At 35.8% G+C, this 21,758-nt stretch overlaps 1 protein-coding gene across 2 annotated transcripts in view; it reads left to right on the top strand.

Moving 5' to 3' along the window:
* Positions 1 to 21,758, top strand: part of TDRD3 (tudor domain containing 3) — a 226,815-nt gene that overhangs the window by 166,016 nt on the left and 39,041 nt on the right. For both annotated transcript variants that reach the window (XM_005213542.5, NM_001046426.2), the window contains 2 exon segments: positions 274 to 1,124; positions 10,680 to 10,805. In XM_005213542.5, the coding sequence (XP_005213599.2) occupies positions 274 to 1,124; positions 10,680 to 10,805 (977 nt within the window).

Raw genomic sequence — 21,758 nt, 5'->3', positions numbered from 1 at the left:
TATAGATAGCCATAACAATGCAAATATTCAGTAACAAATACAACTTGCTTTTGAATTATCCACCATTTTTTTATGGTTCATATGATTGCTTTACTTCACTAATGTGGCTAACCAGGCAAACTGTACATTAGAAACATAAAAAGTCTAACCAAGCAAAGAGGGATTAAGATAATGAGGTGGGAAGATAGTAGAAGATGTTAAATGAGTGGTTTGATAATTAAGTGTTAATGCAGTCTTCATTTTAATATGCATATGATTACTTTTACTTTTCAGAACCTAAATCACAGCCGCAGCAGCTTCATCAAGGACAAAACAGAGTGTCAAATACTGAGCAAAATGGAGTAAAAGATAATAATCAACCACGATATCTTCCTCGAAATGATACGAGACAGCCAAGAAATGAAAAACCTCCTCGTTTTCAAAGAGATACCCAAAATTCAAAAGCAGTTTTGGAAGGCAGTGGATTACCTAGAAACAGAGGTTCTGAAAGACCAAGTACTTCTTCGGGATCTGAAGGATGGGCTGAAGAGAGAACCAAATGTGATAGATCATATTCTAGATATGATAGAACTAAGGATACTTCTTACCTTTTAAGTTCCCAGCACAGTGATACTGTATTTAAAAAAAGGGATAACTCTATGCAAAGCCGATCAGGAAAAGGTCCATCCTACACAGAGGCAAAAGAAAATCCTTTTCCTCAAGAATCCGTAGATTATAATAATCACAAACGTGGGAAAAGAGAAAACCAAACAGCAAATTCGGATCATTTTTATGACAGGAAGCCACGAACAATAAATAATGAAGCTTTTAGTGGTGTAAAAATTGAAAAACATTTTAATGTAAATACTGATTACCAGCATCCTGTCCGAATGAATAGTTTCATTGGTGTTCCAAATGGAGAGACAGAAATGCCACTGAAGGGAAGGCGAGTGGGACCTATTAAGCCAGCAGGACCCATCATGGCTTCGTCCTGTGATGATAAAATATTTTACAGTAGTGGTCCCAAAAGAAGATCTGGGCCAATTAAACCTGAAAAAGTACTAGAATCATCTATTCCTATGGAGTATGCGAAACTGTGGAAATCTGGAGATGAATGTTTAGCACTTTATTGGGAAGACAACAAGGTATGCATGCTGTAAAGTTATTAAATACTAATATTAATGAATCTAACAGTCTAGTGAGACCATAGAAAGCCATTGCTTTGGGACAGGGTTTCAGTCTCTGGTTGTACTTGTTTATAGTCTTTGAACAGATGTATGCATATGTAACTTATCAAAGAAAGAGCAAAATATTTAATATTTTTTATGGATGCTTAGGAGTCCCATAATATTTGGTTGTTAGGTTTGATTTTCACTTGCATATCAGAAAAGTATTGTAAAAGTGAATAAATGAGGTTGACAAGTTACTTTAGTTATCATCTACAGAGCTATTAATATTTGCTTTTCTTTCTAATAAAATTGTACTGATTCACAAGGAGGCAAATCAGCTGAATGGTACACAGTTAAGTTCTGCAGATGTCATTAATTTAAAGGTAATATACATAATTAGCCTACTTTAAAAAAATTATGAGTAGGAAGGTTAATTATTTAGCTAATAATAAATAATTTAAGAATTATTAAACCAATAATTTAAATAGCCTTGTGTTCTACATTATATACTGGCTAAAAGGAAAAGAGGGGGAAAAAATGGAAATGGAAAGACACAAGATGAGATTGAGAAGGAATACAGTGAATCAGATAAAAGGGCCTGACAAAAGGAAGAAGACCGACACAGTGAGAACAGGAAGGGAAGAGGCCAGAGGGACCCTCAGACAAGAGGGACTTTGTTCGTGTCTCCATTTCTGCCCAGCATGCTCCTTTACTAACTGCTCTTCTAATCCTTGAAGACTTGGCTCAGAGACTTCCTAGAGGAAGCTTTCTTTGTCTGCACCCTCCTCCCTTCTATATTATTGTCTTTCTCAATCAGTGCCTTGTTCACTTTCTAAAGCTTATCACAGTTTGTAAGTATTTTTGGTTTTGGTTCCTATATTGATAACTTTTTCCCCTGCCATGATTTTAAGTCCCTTGAAGACAGGACCATATCTCTCTAGTTTTTCTCTTATTGCCCTGTTCCTCTCACAGTGTAGGAATTTCATAATTATTTGTTAACTTTGTTAATTAGTTCATTGTCCAAGAAGCACTTGCATTGGAAAAAAAGTTGAGTGGTTAGGGCACTGGAGATATTGTTGTTGTTCAGTCACCCAGTCATGTCCCACTCTAAGCGACCCCATGGACTGTAGCCCTCCAGGCCCCCTGTCCCACACCGTCTCCCAAGTTTGCCCCACTTCATGTCCATTGCATCGGTGATGCCATCCAACCATCTCTTTCTCTGATGCCCTCTTCTCTTTCTGCCCTCAATCTTTCCCAGCATCAGGGACTCATCCAGTGAGTCAGCTGGAGATATTAGCAAGGTAATAAAAACCAGAGGTAGTCATACTAGGAAAACTATTGTGAAGGACGTAGGTGAATGTGAAGATCAAGTAAAAAATATATTTGAAACAAATATTTTATGTATAGAGTAGTTTCAGTTGAGATGGCTGTGCCCATATGTGTGACTGGAAGGAATAGTGGAGATAATGTTACCTGAAGATTTCAAGGAATGAAATTAAGGCTAGGAGGTGTGGTAGGATGTTTTAAGAGATGCTATAGGGCTTGGGATCAGGAAACAGGCCCCACTGTGTTCAGTGAATGATGAGGAATAAACAGGGTGTTCAGTTCAGAACAGTTCAGTCGCTCAATCGTGTCCAACTCTTTGCAACCCCATGAATCACTATGCAAGTCCTCCCTGTCCATCACTCAAACTCATGTCCATTGAGTCAGTGATGCCATCCAGCCATCTCTTCCTCTGTCGTCCCCTTCTCCTCCTGCCCACAGTACCTCCAAGCATCAAGGTCTTTTCCAATGAGTCAACTCTTCGCATGAGGTGGCCAAAGTATTGGACTTTCAGCTTCAGCATCAGTCCTTCAAATGAATACCCAGGACTGATCTCCTTTAGGATGGACTGGTTGGATCTCCTTGCAGTCCAAGGGACTCTCAAGAGTCTGCTCCAACACCACAGTTCAAAGGCATCAATTCTTCAGCACTCAGCTTTCTTCACAGTCCAACTCTCACATCCATACATGACCACTGGAAAAACCATAGCCTTGACTAGACCGACCTTTGTTAGCAAAATAATATCTCTGCTTTTCAATATACTATCTAGGTTGGTCATAACTTTCCTTCCAAGGAGTAAGCATCTTTTAATTTCATGGCTGCAATCACCATCTGCAGTGATTTTGGAGCCCCCCAAAATAAATTCTGACACTGTTTCCCCATCTATTTCCCATGAAGTGATGGGACCGGATGCCCTGATCTTAGTTTTCTGAATGTTGAGCTTTAAGCCAACTTTTTCACTCTCCTCTTTCACTTTCATCAAGAGGCATTTTAGTTCCTCTTCACTTTCTGCCATAAGGGTGGTGTCATCTGCGTATCTGAGGTTATTGATATTTATCCTGGCAATCTTGATTCCAGCTTGTGCTTCTTCCAGCCCAGTGTTTCTCATGATGTACTCTGCATAGAAGTTAAATAAGCAGGGTGACAATATACAGTCACTTGACGTACTCCTTTTCCTATTTGGAACCAGTCTGTTTTTCCATGTCTAGTTCTAACTGTTGCTTCCTGACCTGCATATAGGTTTCTCAAGAGGCAGGTCAGGTGGTCTGGTATTCCCATCTCTTTCAGAATTTTCCACAGTTTATTGTGATCCACACAGTCAAAGGCTCTGGCATAGTCAATAAAGCAGAAATAGATGTTTTTCTGGAACTCTTTTGCTTTTTCAATGATCCAGCGGATGTTGGCAATTGGATCCCTGGTTCTTCTGCCTTTTCTAAAACCTGCTTGAACATCTGGAAGTTCACGATTCACGTAGTGCTGAAGCCTGGCTTGGAGAATTTTGCTCATTACTTTACTAGCATGTGAGATGAGTGCAATTGTGCAGTAGTTTGAGCATTCTTTGGCATTGCCTTTCTTTGGGATTGGAATGAAAACTGACCTTTTCCAGTCCTGTGGCCACTGCTGAGTTTTCCAAATTTGCTGGCATATTGAGTGTAGCACTTTCACAGCATCATCTTTCAGGATTTGAAATAGCTCAGCTGGAATTCCATCACCCCACTAGCTTTGTTCGTAGTGATGCTTTCTAAGGCCCACTTGACTTCACATTCCAGGATGTCTGGCCCTAGGTGAGTGATTACACCATCGTGATTATCTTGGTCGTGAAGCTCTTTTTTGTACAGTTCTTCTGTGTATTCTTGCCACCTCTTCTTAATATCTTCTGCTTCTGTTAGGTCCATACCATTTCTGTCCTTTATCGAGCCCATCTTTGCATGAAATGTTCCCTTGGTATCTCTAATTTTCTTGAAGAGATCTCTAGTCTTTCCCATTCTATTGTTTTCCTCTATTTCTTTGCAGTGATCACTGAGGAAGGCTTTCTTATCTCTTCTTGCTATTCTTTGGAACTCTGCATTCAGATGCTTATATCTTTCCTTTTCTCCTTTGCTTTTCACTTCTTTTCTTTCACAGCTATTTGTAAGGCCTCCTCAGACAGCCAGTTTGCTTTTTTGCATTTCTTTTCCATGGGGCTGATCTTGATCCCTGTCTCCTGTACAATGTCACAAATCTTAGTCCATAGTTCATTAGGCACTCTGTCTATCAGATCTAGGCCCTTAAATCTAGTTCTCACTTCCACTGTATAATCATAAGGGATTTGATCTAGGTCATACCTGAATGATCTAGTGGTTTTCCCCATTTTCTTAAATTTAAATCTGAATTTGGCAATAAGGAGTTCAGGATCTGGGCCATAGTCAGCTCCCTGTCTTGTTTTTACTGACTGTATAGAGCTTCTCCATCTTTGGCTGCAAAGAATATAATCAATCTGATTTCGGTGTTGACCATCTGGTGATGTCCATGTGTAGAGTCCTCTCTTGTGTTGTTGGAAGAGAGTGTTTGTTATGACCAGTGCGTTCTCTTGGCACAACTCTATTAACCTTTGCCCTGCTTCATTCTGTACGCCATGGCCAGTTTGCCTGTTACTCCAGGTGTTTCTTGACTTCCTACTTCTGCATTCCAGTCCCCTGTAATGAAAAGGACTTCTTTTTTGGGTGTTAGTTCTAAAAGGTCTTGTAGGTCTTCATAGAACCGTTCAACTTCAGGTTTTTCAGCATTGCTGGTTGGGACATAGGCTTGGGTTACTGTGATATTGAATGGTTTGCCTTGGAAACGAACAGGGTGTTAGGTGTTAGCTAATGATAGCAGCAAGAAGGGGTCCAGGTACAACTAGATGGCATAGTCTTTTAAGGTTTTTGTGTGAATGTGGCTAGTAGCAGCTTCTCTGCTGTCAAGTTTTTTTTCAAGGGTGAAAGGAGAGGAAGAGACTGCACTAACCGTGTCTTTTCTTTTTTTCAAGAAAAGTAAAAGCCTTTCCAGAAATACCAACAGATAATCTCATTGGTTGGAACTGTTTTACATGGCTACTCCTTGGTTCTTAGGGAGACTTGGAAAGCAAGTGCAGGTGTTCATCACTATCTAGACTCTTACTCTTGCAGCTGAGACCACTCACTTTCCAAAACACAAGAACTGTTTGATTTGGCTAGTGCGGGGATTACTTATGCTTCGCCATTTCTCCATTAAGGTAGAGCCAAGAAGTAGTTGAAAATTAGAGTTGGTTTTTAGAGCTAACATTGTCTACCTTGGAGGGTTCACTTCTGTAGGGGACTTCCCTGATAGCTCAGTTGGTAAAGAATCCGCCTGCGATGCAGGAGACCCCAGTTGGATTCCTGGGTCAGGAAGATGTGCTGCAGAAGGGATAGGCTACCCACTCCAGTATTCTTGGGCTTCCCTTGTGGCTCAACTGGTAAAGAATCCGCCTGCAATTCAGGAGACCTGGGTTCGTCCCTGGGTTGGGAAGTTCCCCTGGAGAAGGGAAATGTTACCCACTCCAGTATTCTGGCCTACAGAATTCCACGGACAACATGTGTATGTATAGTCCATGAGGTCACGGAGTTGGACACGACTGAGCAACTTTGACTTTGTCTTTGTCTTTTTGTCACTTCTGTAAGATGCTTCTGTGAACAGTAAAGATGAAGGTGGCAGAATTTTTTTTTTTTTTTTGCATTGAACAATGTGGAGTTGGTGACCCTGACAAACAGAGGAAGTAAGTGAATAATTTGAGTTCAAGTCCAATAATGTTTGAAAGGCTTGGTAAGAAGACTCAGGCTTTCCACTGAAATCCTGTAAGGATCATGTCCTAGTACTAAGTGCAAAATACAAGCAAGCCAGTAGAAAGCCTAAAATCATTCCTGCACATGATCAAGGGTACCTACTTGTACTCTGTCTGCCAGCTTCCTAAAATATAATCCTCCTAGAGGGAAAAGTAATATTTTTTAGAACCTCTTCATGGTATTTCACCTATTGATACAATGTCTGGCATCCTAAAAAAAATTATCAGGCATGTTAAAAATATAGAGAGAATATGAATGAACAGAAACAAAGCAACAGAGAATAATGACAGTCCTAAGATATTTAAATGTAGACAAGTTCTTTAACAAATATTGAGTATTCAACAAACCATAGTTGAGTAGCTGCTAAGTGTTAGGTGCTTGGGATACATCAGATAGTTTTGCCTGTGCTATGAACCAAGTATCTTCAAATACCTGATCAGATTGTTATTAAAGCTTTACTTTCAACTGTAATTTTCTCAGAAAATCAATAATACTAAAGTCATATATTGTCTCTACTGAATATACTCAAAATAATATCATATAGCATGTGAAAGGTGGTGCCTACTATTTCCCAAAATATTTTGAGCTTTTAGAGGATTGTTGGAATAATTGAATGATCTCCTAAGGGGACTACTTTGATTTTACATGGATGTTTTTCAGTTTAGAGTGAAGGATTTTAGGCTCTGTATAGATACACCATTAAGCAAGTAAGATAAATAATACTTTGTGAAAGAGATGGCATTGGTTATCTTATAAAAGCACCTAATTTAAGTGATAACTTTTCAGTGTCTTGTCAAGAACAGGCAACTTTCCAATTTTCTAGCCAGAGACTAGGGTAAAGGCTTAAGAAAAGCATTATCTATAACTGTCATTAAGAAACCATGATTTTAATTGCATTATAAATGATGTTTGGAAGCAATCAGTATCATTTAAAACATTCCTCATGATATCTTGCCTTCTTTCAAGCTTTACTATCATAGAAAGACTGAGCATTTGGAACAATCCTCCTTCTCCCTGTACATCTGCCATGACTAGTTCAGCTGTTTCAGCTCTATCAACTGGGATAGACCTTTAAAATGGTCTCCTTGCCTTAAGTCTTATTCCTCTTAAATTTGTCACTGGAACTGCCGTTACTGTGATCTTGTCATTCTTCCTAGTTAAAATATTTCACTTGTAGTCTAGCATGCCTATAGAGCCTCTATCCGCTGACCCTTACTATCTTGTCCTATTGGCCAACGCTTCTTATGTCATGCCATAATTAATTTAAAACTATTTGTTGTATCCTATACTCAGACCGTAAAGCATCTGCCTACAATGCAGGAGACCCAGCTTTGATCCCCGGGTCGGGAAGATCCCCTGGAGAAGGAAATGGCAACCCACTCCAGTATTCATGCTTGGAAAATCCCATGGACTGAGGAGCCTGGTGGGCTACAGTGCATGGGGTTGGAAAGAGTCAGATACAACTGCGTAACTTCACTTCATACTCTTCTTCATGTTTTGTTTCTGTAAATTTTACTGCTTGGCTAAATACGCTTCATTCTTGAAGATTATACCCATTGTCATTTGCCCCAGGAAGCTTTTCCTGCACTCCTAGCCATATCAAGTGCCATATCACTACACCTTTACTTCCCATGTTATGTAGAAGTCATTTTTTACACAGGTTATCTTTAGTAAGTTCCTAAAAGGATGTCAAGTTGTTTTCCTAGGTTATATATTATGATTGTTTGTCATTGTTGAACCTAACTGGCATAATTGTCTAAAAAGCTTACAGTTGAAATATGCGAGAAATACAGCAATTTACAGAATATGGAAGTGTAAGGCTAAGAAATAAAGGAGGAAAGGAGAGACGTGGATATATAACTAGATCTCTAAGATAAAGAAAAATTCTGGCGTGGTTTCTCTAATCTTCTTACATCCAGATCTGGAAAAGAAATACCATGGATTAACTTAGTAACTTTTATAGTATGGTGTATACTAGTTAGTTGGGCTTCCCAGATGGTGCTAGTGGTAAAGAACCTGCCTTGCCAATGCAAGAAGCATAAAGGATGCAGGTTAGATCCCTAAGTCAGGAAGATCCCCTGGAGGAGGGTATGGCAATCCACTCCATTATTCTTGCCTGGAGAATCCCATGAACAGAGGAATGTGGCAGGCTGCAGTCCATAGGGTCACAAAGAGTCGGACACAACTGAGGCAACTTGGCAAGCACACACGAACACTAGTAAAAGCAGATTCTTTCCTGGTACACTCACAGTAACTGCTAATTTAGAAGGTTATCAAGAATAAGAATTTTTGTTGCCTTTAGCATTTTTTGATTCCAGTGAACCCATGAAGGTTATTGAACTCAGGCTTGGCTGCTTGCTGCTTGAAAGCCAATTTTTGAGAACCAAGTATTGGGTAAAAGGGAACATGGCTTTGTTGAGGAAACTTGTGCTGTTCCGGGAAGAAGATGGGCTCATGGCCCAAAACCTAACTCCCCTAACCAGCTCCCTTTTGCCGTTCAGGGGAAAGAGCTTTTAAAGGAGATATTTAGGGAGATACAGGTGGATGGAAGGGTTGGTGGGGGGGGGCTTCATGCAGAACAGCTCCAAAAATCATCATCATCTCCAAAAATCATCTTGAAATTGGTCATGTAGTGGTCTGATCAGCTTCATATAGTTGTTTTAAGTACAAGTATTGCTCGGATTTCCTTGAGGCCAGTTCTTAAAATTGTGAAAGATGGAAGAGCTTATGTTGTAACTACAGTCTGGTCATCATGTGGTTAACTTCTTCTGTCTAGTGGGTGTTTTGGTATCTGTAAAACAGTCAAAGGATTTGACTGAGAATATGTATCTGTAGCTCTTGAGGAGAAACTGAAGGTCCTTAACTTTGCTTAATGGCTAAACTATTATTTTGTGTTGCTTGACCGTTTTCCTTTGTTTCCACGTTTTTTCACTTCTCTGATTACATTTATTCCTTGGTTAAGCTTTTCTGTAGACAAGCAGCAGATGGAGGACCTGGGGGAGAAGGAGCGTCTGTCCCGGAAGGTCTCATGGGGTCCTGTTACACTGATTCACTGTCAGAGTAGACTGTTAAAAGAGCGTCCAACTCCCTTGTTTGAAGAAAACTTTCCTTGAGAGTAAATAAGAATTTTAAGAATTTTTTGTTGCTATTTCATGTTCATTAAGCAACATTCAGACCTATAATTCGAGTCCTAAATGGGTTGACCTATAGTGAAGGGAATACTCCAGTCAGTTGATCTACTCCAAGTTGCCTTAACAGATAAATTAAAAATTGAAGTTGTTATGTGAATTCAGTTCCTGGTGACTTTGTGCATTGGTTCCCAGAGCCAAGTAATACTGGATAAACTGAAGAAATAAAAGTGTTTGGTCTTACAGTGTCTTAAATCCTATAAATCCTGGATATAAGTAGTGTGCTGACTTCTTGCCTGGGAACTCTGCTTCACCACAGCTGCCTGTATGACTATAGCAATGACAATGAGCCTTTGAGGATTTTTTTGGTCATATATTTCTGTTTTTTAAATAAATTACTTCATACTTATATACTCTAATTAGTACATAAGAACTGTTTTACTAATGTCAAAGGGATTGAGTGGCTAACAAGGAGACGCTGAAGAACACTAATTCTTTTTGCACGCATTAGCATGTGAACATTCTCTACTGATCCTCTTAGTTCTGAAATCTTACTACTGCTCAGTGAATGTCAGAACTCACACGCATAAGAGAATCTCTCTTTTTCTTAGCCAATTTATGATTATCCAAAAGTAAATTTTGGACTCTGTGGGAGAAGGTGAGGGTGGGATAATTTGAGAGAATGACATTGAAGCATGTGTATTACCATATGTAAAACAGATGACCAGTCCAAGTTCGATTCATGAAGCAGGGTTCAAAGCCAGTGCTCTGGGACAACTTAAGGGATGGGGTGGGGAGGAAAGTGGGAGGAGGGGTTCAGATGGGGAGACACATGTGCCCCTGTGGCTGATTCATGTTGATGTATGGCAAAACCATAACAATATTGTAATGTAATTATCCTCCAATTAAAATAAATTAAAATGCATTATCTTAAAATTTATTTTTTTAAATATTATATATTTCAAAGTTGCTAAGAGAATTTATATCTTTAAAGTTTTCATCCTAATGAAAAATATAACCATGTGTGGTGATGGACACTAACTAGACTTATTGTGGTGGTCATTTCACAATATATACATATATCAGATTATTATGTTTTCCACTTAAAACTAATACAATGATATCGCAATAAGATTGATTTAAAAATGAGCTTTCAAAAAATACTAACATTGGTAACATTTTGAGTATATTTCCATCATGTATCACCTTATCTAGACAATGTTGATCGTCCTGTTTAAAACTCCTTTTTGTCTCCTCAGTTTTACCGAGCAGAAGTTGAAGCTCTTCATTCTTCAGGTATGACAGCAGTTGTTAAATTCATTGATTATGGAAACTATGAAGAGGTGCTACTAAGCAACATCAGGCCCATTCAGTCAGAGGCATGGGTATGTGATAAAAATTATGTACAAAGACATAAGCTGTTTTGAAGGAAATACATAGCTCTGAAAGATTAGTCATAGTAATACTAAATTTTCCAATGGAAAAATGTTTTGTTTAAAACTGGCTACTCCTAAAGTAAGGTTTTAATTAATAATTACCTTAAACTACAGTAAGAATGAGTGCATTGCAATTGCTTCTCTTATATAATGCCTTGTTATATTATGTTTGGCAATAAGTGCCCTTATTTATGTTTGCCAAAAATGTGTATGTGTTTTTATGAGTCTTTATGCATATTTTATTCTTTCCCAGTTTGTTACTATTTAAATTTGACCAAATTATGTCCAGCAATTGTCAAATTTAAATCTCTTTTGGATACATGTATAATCTTTATTATTTTAGTTAAATGTAAAATTAAGAAAAACACTTTAAATTATATATGAATTCATCTGCATTTACTAGACATATATATGTACATGTGCAGATTAAATTTAAATATCTTTGTTGAATAATACTTAATTTTGTTGCCAAATGTTATGTCAAAACTGACAGTTTTGTTGATATAATTTAGACAGTATTGACCTCCTGGAGTCCATTGTATACAAGATTTATGTAACTTTATATAGAGTCTCAACTATATTTAGGCAAAAACAAGAGGACAAAGCATATTAGAATTTGTTTAATAGAGTTTTTTTTACAAATTTCTTTCTCTAATTTGTGGGTTCAGTTCAGTTCAGTTGCTCAGTCATGTCCAACTCTTTGAGACCCCATGAATCGCAGCACACTAGGCCTCCCTGTCTATCACCAACTCCTGGAGTTCACTCAAACTCATATCCATCAAGTCGGTGATACCATCTAGCCATCTCATCCTCTGTCATCCCCTTCTCCTGCCCCCAATTCCTCCCAGCATCAGAGTCTTTTCCACTGAGTCAACTCTTCTCATGAGGTGGCCAAAATATTGGAGTTTCAGCTTCAGCATTAGTCCTTCCAATGAACACCCAGGGGTGATCTCCTTTAGAATGGACTGGTTGGATCTCCTTGCAGTCCAAGGGACTCTCAAGAGTCTTCTCCAACACGACAGTTCAAAAGCATCAATTCTTCGGTGCTCAGCTTTCTTCACAGTCCAACTCTCACATCCATACATGACCACTGGAAAAACTATAGCCTTGACTAGATGGACCTTTGTTGGCAAAGTAATGTTTCTGCTTTTGAATATGCTGTCTAGGTTGGTCATAACTTTCCTACCAAGGAGTAAGTATCTTTTAATTTCATAGCTGCAGTCACCATCTGCAGTGATTTTGGAACCCCAAAAAATAAAGTCTGACACTGTTTCCACTGTTTCCCCATCTATTTCCCATGAAGTGATGGGACCAGATGCCATGATCTTTGTTTTCTGAATGTTGAGCTTTAAGCCAACTTTTTCACTCTCCTCTTTCACTTTCATCAAGAGGCATTTTAGTTCCTCTTCACTTTCTGCCATAAGGGTGGTGTCATCTGCATATCTGAGGTTATTGATATTTCTACTTGGTACTAGAAACCTGATTTGTTGCTGTTTCCCTAAAATATAAAGATATACTAGAAAATTATATCATTTAGACTGTAGCCTTCATCACTGAAGCATATTTGTTTTCTTATGAGCTTCTTTTGATTTAGTTTTGATCCTTGTAGATTTTCCTGTCATGACCTCAGGGTCATTGCCCACTTCACCCCCCTAAAAAAGAAGATAAATAAAGCTACAACAAAAATCTAGTAGCAGTAATCATATTGGGCCCGTGGATATTTTTATTGACCTTTTTATTCTAGAAAATTGATCATTTTCCAGGTAGCTTATTGTTTCATATTTTACAATATAACATTCATATCTTAATCTGTATAATTAAGCAAGAGATCCTTTCTCTCACTCTCATTCTCTAAAGTTTAGCTGCTTTTTCCCTAAAAGACTGAAATACCATTAATGTCTAATTTATATCTTTTCTTGGAGAAACTTGTTATAACTATATCTTTTGCCCTTTTGATTCCCACATGATGGCTATTTTTATTCTCTTTTTTTAAAGTCAATGCTCACATCTTAATGCAATTACAATGGTAAAAGTATTTATTGAGTCTGTATTTCTAGAAGGTGAGCCCAGGTTTGTTATTCATCATGTTATTCCCATGTTAGCCACTACAGAGTCAAAATAAAAATTTTATATTTAGTTTTTTTTAGGAGATTTAAAAAGAGATTAATTTTATTCTTTTCTCCCTAAAAAAATTTTAAGTTTCCTTACTTTGTTCCTCTCTACTTCCTTTTTCTGTTCCAGAGTAGACATAGCTGTTGAGCAGCTTTCTTATTCCTCATTGTAGCTCTTCTACTCAGAGGTGTTGGTGCCAAGTGATCTTTTTCTTTCTAAGTCTGTGACATTTCCTCTTCCCTCTTTAATAGTCCCCATTGCTTTATTGATTTTAGGCCACTGTAAACTTGGCTGAACAACAAATGCATCACATGTGATAGCCCATGTAGTGATTCTGAACCACAGCAGTATTTCATGTTCTCTGTACCTCATCTAGGCTTTACTGTCCTATTTTTTTTTAACCTATTTACTTTTTCTGCAGTTAACTTAAAAATCTTTCATGCTGTGCTAAGTCACTTCAGTCGTGTCGAAGTCTTTGCAACCCCATGGACTAACAGGCCGCCAGGCTCTTCTGTCCATGGAATTCTCCAGGCAAGAATACTGGAGTGAGTTGGCATGCCCTCCTCCAGGGATTGTTCCCAATAAGATCCATGAAGTATTTTGCAGGAAGAGGCAGGATAGTATTATTAAAATATTTTGGCGATTCTGGTATTTCTTTTTTCCTAATTACAAATAATTAAGTGATTGTTGATGTTTTATGCTTTTGCATAAATTAATATAACAAATATTTTTGGATCATGAACAGTATTATTAAGAATAAGATCATCCTTTCTTCCTCATCTATGTGAATAATTGACTTAGTTGTAGATGCAGCTCCTTTTTGAATAGAAGCCACACATTAACATATTTTCAGTCATCTCCATTAAAAAAAAAAAAAAAAGTATGTGTCCATATACATAAAAAGCCTCTGAAGAAAAACAGTCAGTGTGACTGTCAGTACATTTAACACAGAGTTAGTGTATCGATGTGTTATCCTCTGAGAGGACTAATATTGGGGTCTGTGAGCACTTTTTTTTTTTGTAACTTTGGAATTATAAAAAGTTCTAAGTTAATCAAAGTAAAACGTTCACTATACCAATAAGAAGGTAACTCTAATTGATGTCATTTTAGAAGCATTAAAGGGCTACAAAGGAAAGGTGAGGCTGATAGAAGCCTTAGCAGAGTTATTTACTCACACTGTGGATTGTGTAGTTTTTAATTTTTTTAACTCTTGCGCTACATATGTACATTACTGTTTTTAATTGTGAAGTGATTTCATATGTTTTAAGGTTTACGTTTGTTATTGCCATAAGATTTTGGAAAATCTCTTGTCTTCCTAAATACAGTAATGAGCATTCATTGAGATTTTTTTAATAGTTTGCAGGAAAAATAATACAACCAAGAAGCCTGCATATACACCAAAAATCTTTATGGAAATCAGTTGTCTGTATTGTCTTAAAGGTATAAGGATGAATTATTAAATAAAAACATGAAATATTAAGAGACTCAGTGACTAAGTTAATAGTCTCTTATGTGGAAAATTAAGACAAAAATCAAATTAATAGTTTAAGTGTTAATTTCTTTCTTCATGAAGTTTGAGCTATTTGCCTTAAATCTACCTGTAGACAAATTTCTAGTTTCCCCATCTATTTGTATATTTTCAGAGCATACACAGTGATGATATATTAGGTGATGAAAGTATACATTCTGATTATGATTAAATACTTTATTTCCTCCAAACTGATCTACTGAACTTTTTGTTCTGTCATCCTTGATTTTTTTCTTCTAGCGCAATTAAACTATCAACATAATGTGAGATTCACAGCTCATTCTTTTTTTTTTTTTTAATTTAATTTTATTTTTAAACTTTACATAATTGTATTAGTTTTGCCAAATATCAAAATGAATCCATCACAGGTATACATGTGCTCCCCATCCTGAACCCTCCTCCCTCCTCCTCCCATACCATCCCTCTGGTCGTCCCAGTGCACTAGCCCTAAGCATCCAGTATTGTGCATTGAACCTGGACTGGCATCTCGTTTCATACATGATATTTTACATGTTTCAATGCCATTCTCCCAAATCTTCCCACCCTCTCCCTCTCCCACAGAGTCCATAAGACTGTTCTATACATCAGTGTCTCTTTTGCTGTCTCGTACACAGGGGTATTGTTATCATCTTTCTAAATTCCATATATATGCATTAGTATACTGTATTGGTGTTTTTCCTTCTGGCTTACTTCACTCTGTATAATAGGCTCCAGTTTCATCCACCTCATTAGAACTCATTCAAATGAATTCTTTTTAATGGCTGAGTAATTCTTAACTGGATAAAGCCTATAATTTTTAATTTAATGTTCTTTGTATGTTGCAGGATTTTCCTTATTTTACCAAAGTAAATGAATCATTATGCAATCTCATATCATTTGTAAAACTGTATAGGGAGAAAACCATAAGGCTGTTTTATTTTCTTGACCACTGTATGTGAAACATTAGGGGCAAAGGAAACTTATTTATGTTTCTTGCAGCCATTTCCAAATTTACTACTTTTAACTCTAAAACTAATATCAGGAAAACAGTAAAAAGATGCCACAGGCCACTTGGAATTACTCTTTAAAATACCCTGGTGCTGCTGCTCAGACAAATCTTTTGTGTTTTTGGAGTGTTGTTCTTTCTGAGTTACTTATCTAAATATGGAAAGATAGTGTCAAGTCCTGATTTTCCCAGAATATTTATGACTTGTATGCCACTGAGACTTTTATATCCCAAGAAATATTTTAGAACATGCTGATTTCTAAACTTTTTGAAGTTTCATAGTGTTTTACTATGAGGAAATGATCTTTGTTCAGCTATTCTTCCAACTAGAAAATTTATTCTATAGATTAGTTTTATTCAATAAATACTTACTGCATATCTGTTTAGGTGCTAGGTATTGTTCTGGGTGAGGAGTATATATTAGTACTCAGAACACACAGAAGTCCTGTGTACTACACAAAGTTAGTGAAAGTTATATTTCCAATTGTGTGAAACAAACTTAAATATCTTGTGGGAGTCTTCATTTACCTCTTGAAGCTTTAAAAGAAGATATAAGTGGGAAAAATCTTGTTTATTGATGTTTTAATTTTAATAATGTGTAAGGTCTATATTTTATTTCTCCTTATTTGAAGATAAATTATGGAATTAGAAAGTGTGATTTAATGAATTTTATGTGTTTAAAATTTCTTATTGATTTTATCTATTTAAAAAGTAAATTTCCTTTTAGGTAGGTTTGGATTTCTTTTTAAAATAATTATATATATTTTTAAATTTTAGCATACTTTACAAAAAGAACTGTTAATCTCAACTTTTACTTTTGAAGTAACTTTGTGCAAAGTTTATATTATAATGTCACCCTGGGAAGCAAATTTGAAAATTACCTTTCCAAATTCAAATAATGTTCATAAAAAGCCATAAAGTATTCTACCACTAATAGAAATATTAAAGAGAAACATATAACCCCCCCATCCCTAACCTATTTAATGAGGAAGGAGATAGAGAATTGTGATATGCAAATTAATGAATTAAAAATGAATCTTAAATGTATTATAACAAGGTCATGTTAGAAATTTTAAAGATACAGGGATAAAGTTAGGCTATATCTCGTGTGTATTTGATATCAAAAGATCATAATAAATATTAAAAAGGGGATAATTGTTATAGAAACCATTAACTTCAAAGAGAAATTAGAATTATGTAACAGTGAGATTCTGCCAGTTAGTATCTAGTAAAAAGTACAGGCACATATTTCATCATAGTCCAGAAGGTTTTTCATTTCTGCTAATAAATTCTTAAGTAAATTAATGGGTATAATTTACCATACTTAAATTTCTGCATAATTTGAGTAAAGTCAGTGAAATACTGTAATACATTTTCTTCCACTATACATATTTTTGGGATACTTCCCTTTAAAAAATTTCCATGTAAGCAGTGCTCTTTCTCTTTTGCAATATAAACACAGAGTATATTTAAAAAAAAAAAAAAAGAGTTTAGCTGTCTTAGCTGCATTTAAGAACATTATCACCTATAATTTTCAGATTATAGGTGATAGAACTTGGGCGTTTCCATGCAATGTCTTTTAGCTCACTTTTAATAAAATTTGGTTGTATTAGATATGCTTTATTTATTTCTTAATCTGCCATTCAGCTTTTCACAGTTCCCACAGGAGATTGTGGATCATACAAAAGGACTTTACTGGAGATATGAAAGCTTCTGCATAGAGGGAGAGATGATCCATTCATAAATGCATGCCATATACATTGATATATCATATACATGATATATCAACTTAGATATAGATTGATGTCTATGTCCTGAATCCCAAATTCAGTTTGTGAATTTAAGATTATTATGAAACGTAAGAGATTATTATGAAAATCTTCAGAATCTAGTTTTGATTGGGCTACATTATTTAAGAGATACTTTATTTCACCACTTTAATTACTGCTCAGAAAATAGTATGCTATTTGAAGAACAAGTACTAAAGTACCACTGGAATTTTGCTATCTGATAATTTAATTTAATATAATCTATTCAAAAGATTAAAGATGCTATATAAAAGCATCTTTAAAAAGTTTCTGGGTAATCTGAGTTTTCCTTTATTAAGCAATGAAAGTACATCATGTAATTATTTCATGTTCCTTTTTACTGAAGGTAAAAATAACAAAGTAAAATAACATGGTAGGGAGTTGTCTAAGATGTGCTTTTTTGTTTCTAACCTTAATTATAATCCATAAAACACTTTAAACCTTATATTATTTAAATATTAAGAATCAAGTTAGCATAATTGAAAAATCTACAGCAATTTTTTGTATACATGAATAGTATCAGAAGATACGTTAATCTTTTATCTTCTAAGTCTCCCCTTTATTAATAGCAACTTAAAATATGGAAGTATGGCACTGGTCAATCGAGAAGTAAATTTAAGATGCTTTAGATTTATGCTAAATAAGGTGTAATTTTGATTTTTCTTCAAAGTAATCTACAGCCTAAGGGGGCTAGGATTGTCAGATGACTTACCTTTTCCTTTGACATTTTTGATTTGGTTGCCCCAAGATTTGTTCTCTTTCAAGTGTAAATGTTAATTGTTTCATTTACTTTATTTATTAGGACTTTTAAAACTGTAATTTCAAACTGCACTCAATTTTACCATTCCTTAACGTATATATGCAGAAGATTTACTAATACACTGATAATAAAATAGTAAAATAAATGAATTTGAGGACTATTTTTGTTTTGTTTTATTTCTTATTCCCAAACATATTATTTTTATACTGGGCATGTGCCTTGACTTGGCACTAATGTCAGTATATTTTAAAGATTTTTATAATTCTGAAGAGGCATTGTTATTGAATTAAAAAAAACTGCACACAGTTCTGTTTTTGATTCTTCCATCTGTACCTAAAAGGCACAAAAATACGTTGCTCATTGTAATACAGAATTTATTCCCTTTCAAATGGAGCTCCTGCAGTGTATCTTTTCAGTTCTAAAATCAATGATCCTTGATTGGTGATGGGCTAAAAGGGGACTTAGGATACATGTTTGATTGCACACCATAATGAGTCATCAGTTGTCCATTTTGTTTTTTTAACCTTACATAGTCATTTGTGTTCTCTTATACTCTTGCTTTTTTTCATTTCATTTATTAGTTATCTCTGTGTGTTTTCATTCTGTTTCTTAAACATCAGTGTATTTTTTACTTTGTTTTTTAAACTTTATTTGCTTTTTACCTTTAGTGGGTGATATCTCTTGATGTAGTTGGTTACCCTTCCTACTGATCCTAATTTCTTGAGCTTTACTGGACCTATAATATTTATTCTAGAATCATGTGCAGTAGGCTTCACTATCACACTTCTAGGAAAGGAGTGGAGTTGATCTGCCTTGTGAGAAGCTCTCTGTTACAGCTTCCAGTTCCGTTAAATTTGGAAACTACTGGCAAGAGTTTTATATGTTGGCTTGAAATAACTTCCTTAGTAGTGGCTTATCATTGGCTAAGAGCCCCATTCAGAAGGGACAGGAAGTACTGCAATACTGAGAATTTGCCTTAAAAAAAATGTAGTTTGTTAGGACTAAACATAATGATAATGTTCTAGTTGAGCAGCTCAGATCATCATAAGGATTAAAAAGTTATTGTATTTTTGTACATACATCTTCATGCCTAGTCCATCTAGCTCAGGGTTAGTTCTGCTTCCTAGTTAAATAAATTTGGAAAATGCTGGGTCAAAAATTAAGTACATTTTAAATTATAGAATGTCTTTGAGCCAGTAGCAGGTTAATATGTATTTTAAATTTCCAAGAGAGAGACATCAGATCAGATCAGATCAGATGAGTCGCTCAGTCGTGTCTGACTCTTTGTGACCCCATGAATTGTAGCACTCCAGGCCTCCCTGTCCATCACCAACTCCCGGAGTTCACTGAGACTCACGTCCATCGAGTCAGCGATGCCATCCAGCCATCTCATCCTCTGTCGTCCCCTTCTCCTCCTGCCCCCAATCCCTCCCAGCATCAGAGTCTTTTCCAATGAGTCAACTCTTCGCATGAGGTGGCCAAAGTACTGGAGTTTCAGCTTTAGCATCATTCCTTCCAAAGAAATCCCAGGGCTGATCTCCTTCAGAATGGACTAGTTGGATCTCCTTGCAGTCCAAGGGACTCTCAAAAGAGTCTTCTTCAATACCACAGTTCAAAAGCATCAATTCTTCGGCGCTCAGCCTTCTTCACTGTCCAACTCCCACATCCATACATGACCACAGGAAAGACCATAGCCTTGACTAGACGAACATATGTAGGGTCTATTGATTTACAAACTTATTTGGTCATGGAGCCCTCCTCTTTTTTTCCTATATAAAATCTGTTATATAAAGTCTACCAAGAGGTACTTTGAAAAACATCATAGCTCTTCTTTCTAGTTTTCAGATTTTCCATATAAAATAGATTGAAGACTTATCTTAAGAAACATTGTTTTGGATTTTCCAGACTTCTTAATAACATAATAGTATATGTTTATATTACAGATAGAATAAAAGGCAATTTCTCTTTAACCTTACTATGAATAGAAGACAAAATATATCTCTGAAATTTTATGTCCCTTCTAAGCACATATGCTTTTAGTAGTAGTGTTTTATTACTTAATGATAAAATTGAGATCCTTTTTTACATGTCATTATACACAACTCACTGGTCTTTTAATTTTATTTTAGCTTAATTCTAATTCTAGAAACTTTCATGTGCTAAGTTAAAGACTTTCTAAAGTTATCATTTATGAAGACTCACATTGTAGCTTTTATAATATTGCTGGGTTTTTTTTTTCTATAATTTTTGCCTAATAACCTGCATGATATTTGTATGTCCCAGCAGTAAGGCATTTTAATTTGTTTGTTTGTTATTCTCCAATAAGCTAAAGCAAAATCTGAAATCCCTGTTTTTGTTAAGCTGACAATTGGCTGCTGAATTCAAAAGAAAGTATCAAAGTGAGTTAATTCCACTGAGCACGTAGACATTAAGTGGCAAAGACTCCTAAAAGATGAAAAATTCTGTTTTGTTTCAGCATTTGTATTGCTCCTTTACTAATAGGCTTAAAACAACGTGGAGAAGGGTATTCTCATGTATTTTTTTCTTATAAAGTGATCAGGTAATATAAATCTTATTAAAAAATTCCTGAATTTGATCATCAGTACTCAAATGAATTACAGATCAAGAACTTGTGAGTATTAGTTCAGAAAGGCTCTAAAAGCTCTGGTCACAAATAAAGATATCCCTGATCTTTTTATGTGCCCTTATTAGTATTAATGCTTACTAAGAACTTGGCCTTACTGATAGTTGTTCTCTCTCATAAATAGAAAACCTATTAGAGACTGAGATGTCGTGGAGCTAATTACAAAATGGTCTAGAAATGATGAAACATTGGTCACATACCCAGTCCCTTTAAATCATATGCTTGTATTCTTAGGAAATAAGCAAAACAAAGAAAAAATTTTCACTGACTGTGTTTTGAGCTTAAATGTAAACAGTCCAGATGAGAAGTTAAAATATATAATTCCCTAAGAAAAATTAAAGAGAAATATAAGAAACTTGAGGCTGAGAACTCTAAATTTTGTTACTGAAGATTTCTTATAAAAGGCTACAATAAAATCATTTTAGATATAATTTAGAAATGAATGTAAGATTTATATTTCAAGAAGATATGTACATTTTCCCATTGATTCATTGAAAACACATAAAATTGGCTATGAAAAGGCTGAATATTGTATTAATTCTAATGAGTAGAATTGATTTAATGAAAGTAATGACTGAGGAAAGATATTTAAGGTAGGAAAAAAAGTGACCACAGAGAAGGTAAAATGTAGATTTGGTATCTTGGTTCTCAAATATTTTTCAAAATAATTTTCATAATAGTTTCAAAGGTTTGACTGAAACTGCTAAACAAAAAAATTTTGAACAAGACAACTTTAAATAATCTCAATTATAAAAATAAGTTTTGCTTTCTGAAATGAGAATTGCTATGCTTTGAAGTTCTAATTAATTTCACGTAAATGGCAAACTTCACCCAAAAATACTTCTGACATTGTTTACTGCCGATTGCCATTCTTGGACCCAGGGTTGAGAAACATTTTCAGATTCTGTGTGGTTTATCCTGAAAGAATTTGATGCGAAGGGGTCCCTGAGAGAGTCGTATGTCGGCTCAGCATGGCCTTTGAAAGAAGGGGAGAGGGCAGGGCTGGTCTCGGGCAGATCACTCCCACTTCCCTTTTTGCCCTGCTCCAGCTCCAGGGGAGCTGGA

The sequence above is a fragment of the Bos taurus genome, chromosome 12 (assembly GCF_002263795.3).
Source record: "Bos taurus isolate L1 Dominette 01449 registration number 42190680 breed Hereford chromosome 12, ARS-UCD2.0, whole genome shotgun sequence".
Classification (NCBI taxonomy): Eukaryota; Metazoa; Chordata; class Mammalia; order Artiodactyla; family Bovidae; genus Bos; species Bos taurus.
The sequence above is the reverse complement of the archived record's forward strand: the minus strand, read 5'-3'. Positions and strand labels throughout refer to the sequence as shown.